This window comes from Gossypium hirsutum, chromosome A10 (assembly GCF_007990345.1).
Source record: "Gossypium hirsutum isolate 1008001.06 chromosome A10, Gossypium_hirsutum_v2.1, whole genome shotgun sequence".
Lineage (NCBI taxonomy): Eukaryota > Viridiplantae > Streptophyta > Magnoliopsida > Malvales > Malvaceae > Gossypium > Gossypium hirsutum.
Genome location: NC_053433.1, coordinates 14,369,072 through 14,380,539, shown reverse-complemented (window position 1 = coordinate 14,380,539; position 11,468 = coordinate 14,369,072). Strand labels below are relative to the sequence as shown.

Sequence of the window (11,468 nt, the reverse complement as noted above, 5' to 3'; positions counted from 1 at the left end):
ATTCTAATGAGCGAAAAGAACACTCAACGTCCTCCTCGTTCGCCTCTACATAGGGTGCGTCACTAGTAACTACTGCTATGATATCTTCCTCCGCATTTATGGTGACCAACCGTCCGTCTGTTACTAGTTTCAATTTTTGGTGCAAAGATGAGGACACCGCTCCTGCCGAATGTATCCAAGGCCTCCCCAACAAGTAATTATAAGAGGGCTTGATGTCCATCACTAGAAAGTCTACCTCATACGTGTTTGGCCCAATCATCAAAGGGATATCAATTCTTCCCATGACCTTTCTCTCCGTACCATCGAATGCTCTCACTACATTATGGCATGTTTTTATGTGAGAACCATCTATGGGCAACCTGTTCAATGTGGACAATGGCAGGACATTTAAGGCTGACCTATTATTAATAAGCACACTAGGCAATGTATATCCTTTTGCAGCGAGTGGTGATGTGCAAAGCTTTAGCTGATCCCATGCCACCAGGTGGGATTTCATCATCATTGAAATAAATGAAGTTGTCAGCACTTATGTTACTAAACAATCGATCCAACTTGTTAACGGATATATCATTAGTAACGTAAGTCTCGTTGAGCATTTTCATTAATGCCTCACGATGTACCTCTGAACTCAGAAGCAAAGCCAACACTGATATACGGGCTGGTTGTTTGCGCAATTGTTCAACCACGCTGTACTCACTGTGTTTCAGGAATTTTAAAAACTCTCTAGCTTCTTCTTCCTTCACTGGCTCATTAACAAGTACCTCAACCCTCTTCTCCTTCTTAATGTCAAAGGCTTTTACTTTCGTGGGCACAACTCTGACTCCTTCTGTATCATAACGTTTCCCACTACGTATGTAGGAACCTTCAACTTGAGCCTCCTTAGAAGTACTAGCTATATCTTCTCTCTCTAGTATTGTCACATTGCAGTCATAATTCCAGGGTACACTCTTATTATCCTTATAAGGAAAGGAAGCAGGTTTGTGAATAATGACTTTCGGTGTTATTTGTGTCTCAATTTCATTATTCCTTGGTAGAGAAATAATGATCCTTGGCCGGTTGATTCTTTGATTCTTTGGTTCACCTTCCAATGCGTATACGTGTCCCTCATCTGAGCCAGCTTCAGAAAATTCCAGCTCCTTATTATCCATAAGGCTTTGTACCAAAGCCTTAAACTCGTCACATTCCTGGATCTCGTGTCCCTCTTCTGCATGGAACTTCCAATAATCCCTTGCTCCTTTATTTTCTTCTTCAGAGATTATCATCTCTCTTTTCATCATTTCTTTCCAGATTACTTTCATCGGTATTCTTACCTCGGCCACATCCTCTTTATTCCTTCTCATACCAGTTTCCCCAATTGCATTTACCTCTTGATCACCATGATTTGGCAACTAGTTCTCTGTACTAGGGGTATCGTCAAATTTTACGACCCCCATCTTGATAAGTCTTTCCACTAGTTTTTTAAAGCCAGTGCAATTTTCGATTGAATGTCCCGATATCCCTGCATGGTATTCACATTTGGCGTTTGCATCGTACCATTTGGGATATGGGGGTTGCAGTGGTTTCAAATGAAAAGGAGCTATTGCATATGCATTAAATAAACTTTGATAAAGCTCCCGGTATGTCACCGGGATAGGTGTGAATGAGATCTTTTTCGAGTTTTGTCTCGTATCAGATCCTTGCTTTTGGAAACCCTGTTGCCCAACTGTAGTTGCTCTGGACTGACTAACCGTAATTGCTTTTGAGTTATAACTACTTGTATTGTTCACCTCATTATCTTTCCTTCTTGGGGCCGATCTTTTAGCAGTTTCCCTCTCTATCTTACCACCCCTTATGGCGTTCTCAATCATTTCCCCTGTCATAACTATATCAGCAAAACTCTTGGTGGTACTTTCAATCATATGAGTAATGAATGGGGCCTTCAAGGTGTTAATTAACAGCATGGTAGTTTTTTTCTCCAAGAGGGGTGTTTGAACTTGCATGACAACCTCCTTCCATCTCTGTGCATATTGCTTAAAGCTCTCATTAGGCTTTTTTTCCATGTTCTGCAGAGTGATTCTATCAAGAGTCATGTCAGTCACATGATTATATTGCTGTATGAAGGCTTGCGCTAAGTATCTCCAAGAACTGATCCTAGCGCGGCTCAATTGATTGCACCATCTAGCCGCTGCCCCAACCAAACTATCTTAGAAACAATGGATCAATAGTTGATCATTGTTTACATAGCCAATCATCTGCCTACAGAACATGGTGATATGGGCCTCAAGGCAAGTAGTCCCATTGTACTTCTCAAATTCTGGCATCTTGAAATTTTGAGGAAGTACCAAATCTGGGACCAAATTCAAGTCCTTTGCATCAATTCCCTGACGATTATCAGTATTTTCCAATGCCTTAAATTTCTCCTCTAACCATCTGCAACGTTCCTCTAATTGCCTTGATGATTCGAGTCTCATCTCTTCCTTCTCAATTACATCTAAATCATGGATGATTGGATTGGTAGGGTTATCTCCCGGGTTGGATCCCAAGCCAGTTTGGAAGTTCATGGGTGTTCCAGCATCGACTTACCCATGTTGAGGCCTTATTGTGACGGACGGCTTTCGGGGATATGCCTCAGGTTGGGTTTGCACATGGGGTGGGGTAAAACCTGAAGGATGATCCTCATTATCCTCTTTAGTGATAGTCATAGAGGCCTTTTCTTTATCTATTGCCCCCTTCAGTAGCTGAGCCATTTCAGCCATCATATTCCTTTGGGCCTCCAGCGTTAGATCCTTCATCTCCTGTTGGAGTTTTGCCAATTGTTCCTGCAATTGCTCTTGCATTTCTCTCTGGATCTGTTCAAGTCTTTGATCCATATTCTTTGTCTTAATGCATGCATTATAAGGATGTGTTGCTTCCAAGTTTTCTCTTTCTCTCACTCACTCACTCTCTCTCTGTAATTTTAACTAATTAGGGTCTTTCTATAAATTTGAATGTATATGATGTAATGAGATGCAAATGCATGAATACAAAAAGATATCGATTCTGATTCAATTTCTTTTAGAAAACGTTATTTAAGAAACAAAAATCTTTATACAAAACGGATTACAAATACGCTTTCGCCTTCAGGCCTAGAGTTTTAACCCTATCCAATAACAAAGCTAACTCTCGACCTCTATCTAACACTGACTCATACTTTGCACTTAATACATTAGCTTGTGCTGCTAGGTCTTGCAAATGATCAGCAACCTCTCGAATCTGGACTATGGCTTCTACCATGAGGTAGTCCCTATCTCTGACTTGATCTTGAAAATGGTGAAGCTCTCCCTTCCAATGTCCTTCTCTTGCCTCAAGCTGCTCAATCTGAAGTTCACAGTTCCGCAATGCTGCTTCCAACCCTCTAATATTGTGCTTCATTTTTTCGATCTTGTTCAGACTTACTTTTAGCTCAACCACAGAGTTACGACTTTGGTGATGATGAAGAGATCGTCCAAGCTCAGTCACCTCAGCTTTTAATCCTTGATTCTTCTTTTCTAGGGCCTGATTCTGCGCTTGCATCTCTTTGAACTTCTTCTCCCAATATTCGGCTTTAGCTCTTTCTTCTTGAACCTCTTGTTGCCACTGCTCTAAAGACTTCCCTAATCCAGCTCTCTTCATTGATAGCTGTATCCTCTTATATTGCGTCTTCAAGTCATCTCGGTCTTCCTCAATTTTTCTCTTTTCTTTCCTCACTTTTTCGACCTTAATTTTCTGAATGTCGACGTCTAAGCTTAGATATATCTTCTCTTCCTCCAGCTTCTCTATCTTTTTCCCAAGCTCCAAACTTTTTCTTTCGAACTCTTGCTTTATGACTTCTAACTCTGATGGAACCACTCGTAAATTCTCCTCTATTGATCGAGCAACCCTCAAACTTGGCCTAGGGATGTTATCATTGATCCTCTTGCGAAACCACCCTTTGTACTCAAGGGTTGTCGTCGGACCTTCAGTCAGAATCTTCACACAACAAATCTTCTTCCAAGCCTCAGAAATCTCTCGCATCTTTTTCTTATAATGATCCCCCTTATATGAGAAATCACTCTGAGCTAACCCTTGTGTTGCCTGTATAAACTGCCCTGCTTTGTATTGTCATAGGACGAGTAATGGTGCATAACCAACAATTCCCCAAATTCCAGGAAGAGGTACCCAATCAAAGCTTTCGCAATGATAAAGGACTTCATTAGGAGCCATCCAAGGGGCTTTCCACATAACATCTTCCTCTCAGAGATTCTGAAGTATTTCCATCCACATTTCCTCTGTAATGTCGTCCCTCCTCGGCGTAGATGCTACTTCCTTTAAGGGAGAATAATCCTCAAAAAACACTCGGCAAGGAACCTTATCAACCTTCCAAAAGTGACTGTGGAACCATATTAACAACAATTGTACGCATCCAATGAATTTACCTTCACCAGCTCTCCGACATGCACTCAAGGATCTAAATGTCTCAGCTAGGATTGCAGGCACAGGTGTGTTCTGTTTACCAAGTCGATCGAATAAATCCGCAACTGCCTTTAGCTTTGGGAAAAATCACCAAACCATAAATACTTAAGGCTAAGACATCAACCCTCTTCTTCACATCTGGGTGCACCAATATCAAATCCTTCAAATTTGCCCACAGAATGCATTTACCATCACCTTTTTGTTGGATTCGAGCTGCGGCCCACTGTTCACTCATCCCTGTGATTATCATTAATTTCTTCACGAAAGTTGCGAGATTAGCAGCCCTAACATAAGCTTTGTTACCTTGAATTTTTGGACAGCGAAGCAAGGTCGTATACTCCTCCAAAGTAGGTACTAAGTCTACCTCTCCAAATGTAAAACAACTATAAGTAGGTTTCCAAAACTGTACCATTGCTCGAAAAAAATGCTTATCCACCTTGATGTCTAGCAAATAGGGAAGATCTCCATAATTCTGGTAGAACAGCTGCTTAGCCTCATCATCCCATTGGGCCAACTCCTGAAACTCATTCTGTGTCGAACTGATACGAGTGAAGTCCCATAACTCTGACGTATACCCCTCGGTGACACTATCTCCTTTCTCTAACTGGATTTTCTCTGACCAGGCACAGACAGAAGAGTTGTCTTACATTTTATCAAGATATTCGTTCCTCATTACAAAACTTTCTAATCTAGAAATCGAACCATGAATTGACACCTTTAAATGTTGAATGAAATGCAATGATAACAAAATAAAATAGGTCAGTGTCATATATAAAAGGTATAATAAACAAGCACTTATAAGGGTAGCCTACTAAAAGTTATCACTGTACTACTTAGGGTAAGCACTTAAAGTTCACTATATGTGTTTCAATTCTAAAGTGAGGATACCTAAACCAGCAGATTCCTCGATCCTCACCCATTATAGGCTCATATAGACCAAGATCAGTTTAGGGGGACACATTTCCCTATGGGCATGCGGAGATGAAAATCTCACGAAGACATAGGTACGGATGTATCCCGGAAGCAATCCACTAGCCTATACGGAGGTGAAAACCTCACGAAAGCGTAGCTTCTCACTCCCACTTAAGGGTGCAACCACAGCGGTCATGCAAATGCAATATGTGCGAAAACAAAACAACAAACATATGCAGCAAACACATGTAAAAAGATCGATACTTTTAAAAGTTTTCCAAACTTCCGACATTAAGACTAAAAATAATCAATTTCTTGGCTTGACTCTCTTATTTGTCCCCAGTGGAGTCGTCAAGCTGTCGAAACCTTTTTTAAAGGCAGAATTTTGAAAATGGGAGTCACCACCAACCTTTCTAGGTGTGATTGGATCACCTTATAAAACATTTTGGTCTACGAAAATGTGAGAAAACAGGTTCGGGAGTCGGTTACGTACGAGGAAGGATTAGCACCCTCGCAACGCCCAAAATTAGTACCAAATTAAATAGTTTTCTGTCTTAATGTCAAAAGTTTGAAAGAATTAAAAATAGGATCCCTTTTTAAAACCGGTATAATTTGAAAATCGAGACTTCTTCGCTCCAAAAGAATACAAACATCACATCCAGCATGATTGGACACGATATTCTTAAACTTTAGTAACTGAAATCATCTCGTGATTTACAAAATCTATTTAGAAGGATACTTTAGACATTTAGATAAACGGGAAATCGCAACCCAGCATGTTAGGGCACTGCTTCCCGAATTCCTAAATACAAAAAATATTGCCTCATTTTTAAAATTCTTTTGGATTAAATGAAATATAAATTTTTAAAACAATAATGCATTTAACATATTACAGGATATCAATACTAAATAATATAAACTACATGATACATACTTTAACATTTCATGCAAATATAATATAAAAAATGATAAATGACGACATAAATTACATAATATACATTAACATTTCATGCAAAATACAAAATAGAAAACAATGAATATAACAATATAAATTACATAATATATGTACAATAATATTTTATGCAAATGTAACTTAATATAACAACATAAATAACCAATTTTCATGCAATATATATAAAAACAATAAATAACATAAAAATAATAAATAATTTATGAGATAAATTTAACATACTAAAACAATACTAAATAAATACAAAAAAGATACAAAAAAAATAAACAAATTATGAACATAAAAAAAATAAGTAAAAAAGGATAAAAACTAAATACAATTAAAAATAAATGAGGTATTTAAAAAAATAGAATATTTAAAACAATATATAAATAATAAAGGAGAATTTTTTTAAAAAAATTGGTTAATATATATAAAAATATACTATATGGTATAATAACTTAATACATATTTATAAAAATAATAATATGTTAAATAGGAACAAAATTTTATAGTAAATTTTAGAATATTACATACTAAATATTTAATAATGATATATAAAAATGTAATATTTAATAATAATTCACAAATTTTAAAATTATACATAATATAATAAATAATATACAATAAAATATAAATAATATAATAAATAATACAAAAAAATAATAAAATAACTATTTTTTTACATATAAATAAGGTTTAAAGTAAAATAAATAATATACAAAATATTTAAAATAAATTATATAAAAATATATATATACATATATATAAAGGATTAAAATTGAATTTAAATAAAACTCTAGGGTTAATTTTAAAATAATAAAATGAATTTTGGACCCAATTGAAACACGCGCTAAAGTTGTGGGACTAACTGGGCAATTTGACCGTAATCGCAAAGTGTCGTCGTTCCCGAAATAGGCCTTATAATAGCAGTTAGGACTAAATTGAAACAAAAATAAAAGGTCAGGGCCAAATTTAACTAAAATAAAATTTGAATTGAACGAAATTATAAATGCTGAAAATGCAGAATGACTAAAGGGGAAATTTCCCTTTTTTTAAAAAACGGGCGGATCCTCCCCGGGTTATCAGGTCAACACGCAGATCCTAGCCCTAAACGACGTCGTTTTGGTACTTATTGAATTAAGTAAAAACGATGTCGTTTCCATATCATTATATAAGTTATTTTTTATTTAAAAAAACATTTGAACTTAGGTTTTAAAAAAAAACTTCTTAAAATCCTCTGAAACATCTTATTTTTCGGTTTAAAATCCGACTATCGTCCCCACGAGCATCCACCGTACGCGCCCCAAGCGCCACCATCGGCACGGCCACACACGGTGGCCTGAAAGCCAAAAACACCCATTTTCGAGTCAAATCGTAGGTAATCTATTCCTTTCTCCCTTTTTGACGATAGTTTGTATAAAAAATTCAAAAAAACGTTGGGTTTCCTTTCGACAAATAATATATATAATTGATTTTCGATAGTGTATTTCACTGTTAGCGTAGAAAGACCAAGAAGAAATTATCAAAACTAAAGCAAAGATTAAACAGGGTTTGTAGATGTAAATCACCTCTGTATTTTCTTGATTTTTATTGTATATGTGCATGCCAGAAAACCCCCTTACATTGTTTCGATTCGGGCTTTTGTAGCCACTGGAAATCAACATAAAATATATTTACAATATTTGATTTTATTTCTTGCTATATTTGTATTGTATCTGCTGTTTCTTTCTTTTTGCAGGCGAGTGAAGATCCGGTGACGAGGGATTGGCACACCGATTACGGCGCGAGATGAGGCCTGGTGTCAAGGTGCTTGCGGCGCCTAGGGTTTCAAAAAACCCTAGGTCTCCTGATTCTGTTAATGGTTTGGGCCTTTTAGGCCGTGTTTATTTGTTGGGTTAGGAGGTTTAATGGGTGTAACCGGGTATTGGGTTAATGGGTATTTGGGTTTAGACTAATTGGGTTGTAAAATGTAACCAAGTTTTGGGTTATCAGGTCTTTAGGCTTGTTCATTGTAAATTGGACAGTAATAGGGACACTTTATTTATTTATTTTGGTTTATAAATTTTTGTTTATTTCATTTCACGAGCCTGGGCAAAAATGGGTTCCTACACGATATATGTGCACATCTAACTTAAAAAAAAACCATCACACAAAATAGCTCGGTTTGCATGAAAACAATTTCTAAGACAAGAAGCCATAACATCATTTTAAGAAGCATTATCCAAAGTGATGCTAAAAATTTTCTTGTCTATATCCCTATTAAGATAAACATAAAATAAGTTTATTCGTTATGTTCAAACCATCATACGAAGGAGATAAATCTCTAAACCTTATGATTCTCTTTTGTAGCTTTCACTATTTGTCAACCCAATGAGCAATAATGCAAATGTATTCATCATTAGTATGCTCAAAGTTACAATTATCATAAGTTAGACAAATTAAACTAGGTGCTTTAGCCAACTCTTCTTTAACATGGTCTCTCTCTTTTGCATAATACATTAGGATATCCCTAGTAGTTGTATGTCTACTTATATTCTTAAAATTAGAACTAGAAATACTCATCATGTATCTAAATTTTAGTTCTTCAACTGTCCTAAATGAATACTTGCCATACACAAGAAAAGTAGAAACAACTTGACGACACTTATAAGCATCAAACTCGTAAGTTTTTATAGATGAACCATATCTTAATGATGGTTGAGTGGCTTTGATGTATTGAGTGACGTCTTTAATAATTTTTTCCAAATAACTATTTAGATGATGTCTTAAATGGGAGGTTCCATTAGAAGATTTAACAGAGAAGATGCTCTTACATTGATTACACTGTGCCTTCAATTCGTCTTTGTTCTCACATTCAACCTTTATCATTTCATCTCATACCTTTGAAGTAGTAGACTTTTGACATTTAAGAGCAACTTCATATTCATTAAAATCATCTACATGTATTGGAGTGTTCAAATTAGCCATCATTATAAAAAATCAAGTCCTAAAATAGAAAAAACTCAATTAATATACAGGAAAAAAATATAATAGAATCAAAATTTAAAGACATGTATGGTTGGTTGCAAAAAAACTCAATTACTAAAAACTCAAGTCCTTTTTAGAAGGGGCAACCAAGGCAATACTCCAAAAGACAATATATATCACAACTCCACACTTACTTTGGTAGCGGAAATATGACATGCATAATCTTCAATAATGAATAAGAGGGAAAAAGCAGCTGTTATATCTCTCTTATTTACTTATACATAAGTTGTACACATACTTAAACATAAAAAAGCATATCATCCAACTATTTTATTTTTTGTGTGTGTATATATGTGTGTCTTTTTCTTGAAATTCTTTTCTATCTAGCTTGTTGTTTTCTACTAAATGATAAAACCATCAATACTTACACAACAAACTAACAAACATGAAATGAACTAAGAAAATTTGAGCAGAATTTATGAAAATAAGAGTAACCAAGGTTGGTCAAATATTTGGATGATATATGATCAATTAGTTGAATTAAAAAATCATGAATACACGAGTGAAACAATAAGGATAACAACAAAAAATGAAAATCCATATTGCCCAGTTCAACTTTTTCATCTAAAAAGCAACAACTTGTTTCTTTCCAATTAGATTGTGGTATTGTAAAGAAGTGGAAAACACAATGTTAACTTGAAATTAAAAGGCTTAAGCCTACCTTTAACTTATAGAACTTTCTTTCCTAATTGGTCGTATACTTGTGTACAATTTTTGGACCCCAAGGACCTAAGCCTTTACATACAGAACCATCCAAAAAACACAAGATAATTAATAAACTATTTCATTCCAAAAGCAATCAATGAAACTAAATACAAAATCAAACAAATCAAATTGCGGTTAGAGGACTTTGACAACAACATAAATAGAGGAGACCCACAAAATTATTCCAACAACAGTTTAAGGTAGAAGCAATAACCAAATAAGAGCCGATGAAGGGATAAGATTTTAGTTCTCAATAGCAACATGTTGCCACTTTTTTTCCTAACATTTGTGGACTTCTTTTGTCGAACCCCAAAAGCTATTTGATTACAGTGAGGGTTTGTTTAGGTTTAGAATGCTTTAGGAGAATGTTGACCGAGTCAAAGCCTTTGGAGATCCAAAATAAAAATGCACAAGGAAAGGAAAATTTGAGAAAAAGGAAGAGAAAATTGACTAAAGCAATGGAGGAAACCAAACTAGTGTAAAAATGAGAGGGAAATGGAGATTCCTAACTTGAGTTACCTTCGAGTTCTTAATCCTACTACAACAATGGTGAATGATGATGGACTAGCGGGTGTGTAGTTGATCGGTGGTGATCAGAATGGTGAACAATGATGGTAGTGGCCGATGGGTGTTAGGGATTAGACTTAGAAATTTGGAGGGAGGGTCGACTGAGGAAATCTGGAAAAGAAAAGAAAAGAAAAGAAATAGTATAGACATGTTAAGCCATGTGTTTCGGGTTAGGCCTATATTTTTATCCAAATCCTCTTACTTTTTGGACAGGCCCTCAAGCTTAGTCGAGTGGCTCGACCTATGATCAAGTTTAGATATAACTTGTTCATTCATGTGTTGAAAATTCGTAATCTTATTTAAAACATTTTATATTTATACAATTCCTGTTTACTTGTACCTAGGCTTATCTATGAGTAGTATGGTGGATTTGGGTGAAGTTTGGGAAATGATTTTTTTTATATTAAGTTAATTTAGTTTAAATTTAATTTATAAAATTAGAATTAAAAAAATAATTTTAATTATAAAATATATAAACATTAAAATTTAAAAAAATAATATCTTATTAGGTTTTAATTTTATTTATTTATTTGTAGAAATGGAAGTCATTGTGACGTGGAAATACATTTGTATAATTGAAATCCAAATTGTGTTTAAACCGGTACTTGTGCTAAAATTGCAAAAGAGTTAAGAGCATAAGCATCAAATCCAATAAAATAATGCAGGAGTTGATGTGTCGTTATTGTAGGGCAATTGCCAACTTCCCAATTTTTGTTTTGGTATTAAAAATGTGGATGGAGTTGGCATGGACCACGTTGCTGCCTCCCTCCATCCTCTTTTTCACTCGCTTTTAGCCTTTCCTTTACAAATTGCTCTTCCCTACAACCTTACTCTACTCTTTTCCCCCGTCAATAAA

At 35.4% G+C, this 11,468-nt stretch overlaps 2 protein-coding genes across 2 annotated transcripts; both read right to left on the bottom strand.

The window, feature by feature from the left end:
* Positions 1-416: 416 nt before the first annotated feature.
* On the bottom strand, positions 417-2,540 carry LOC107915361 (uncharacterized). The gene is made up of 3 exons (XM_016844524.2): positions 2,284-2,540; positions 1,534-2,178; positions 417-1,332 (listed from the first exon to the last, which is right to left on the bottom strand). The coding sequence occupies exons 1-3, from the start codon at positions 2,538-2,540 to the stop codon at positions 417-419; spliced, it is 1,818 nt and encodes a 605-aa protein (XP_016700013.2).
* A 538-nt stretch (positions 2,541-3,078) lies between these two features.
* On the bottom strand, positions 3,079-4,011 carry LOC107915362 (cilia- and flagella-associated protein 57-like). The gene has a single exon (XM_016844525.1). The coding sequence runs from the start codon at positions 4,009-4,011 to the stop codon at positions 3,079-3,081; it is 933 nt and encodes a 310-aa protein (XP_016700014.1).
* Positions 4,012-11,468: the final 7,457 nt, after the last annotated feature.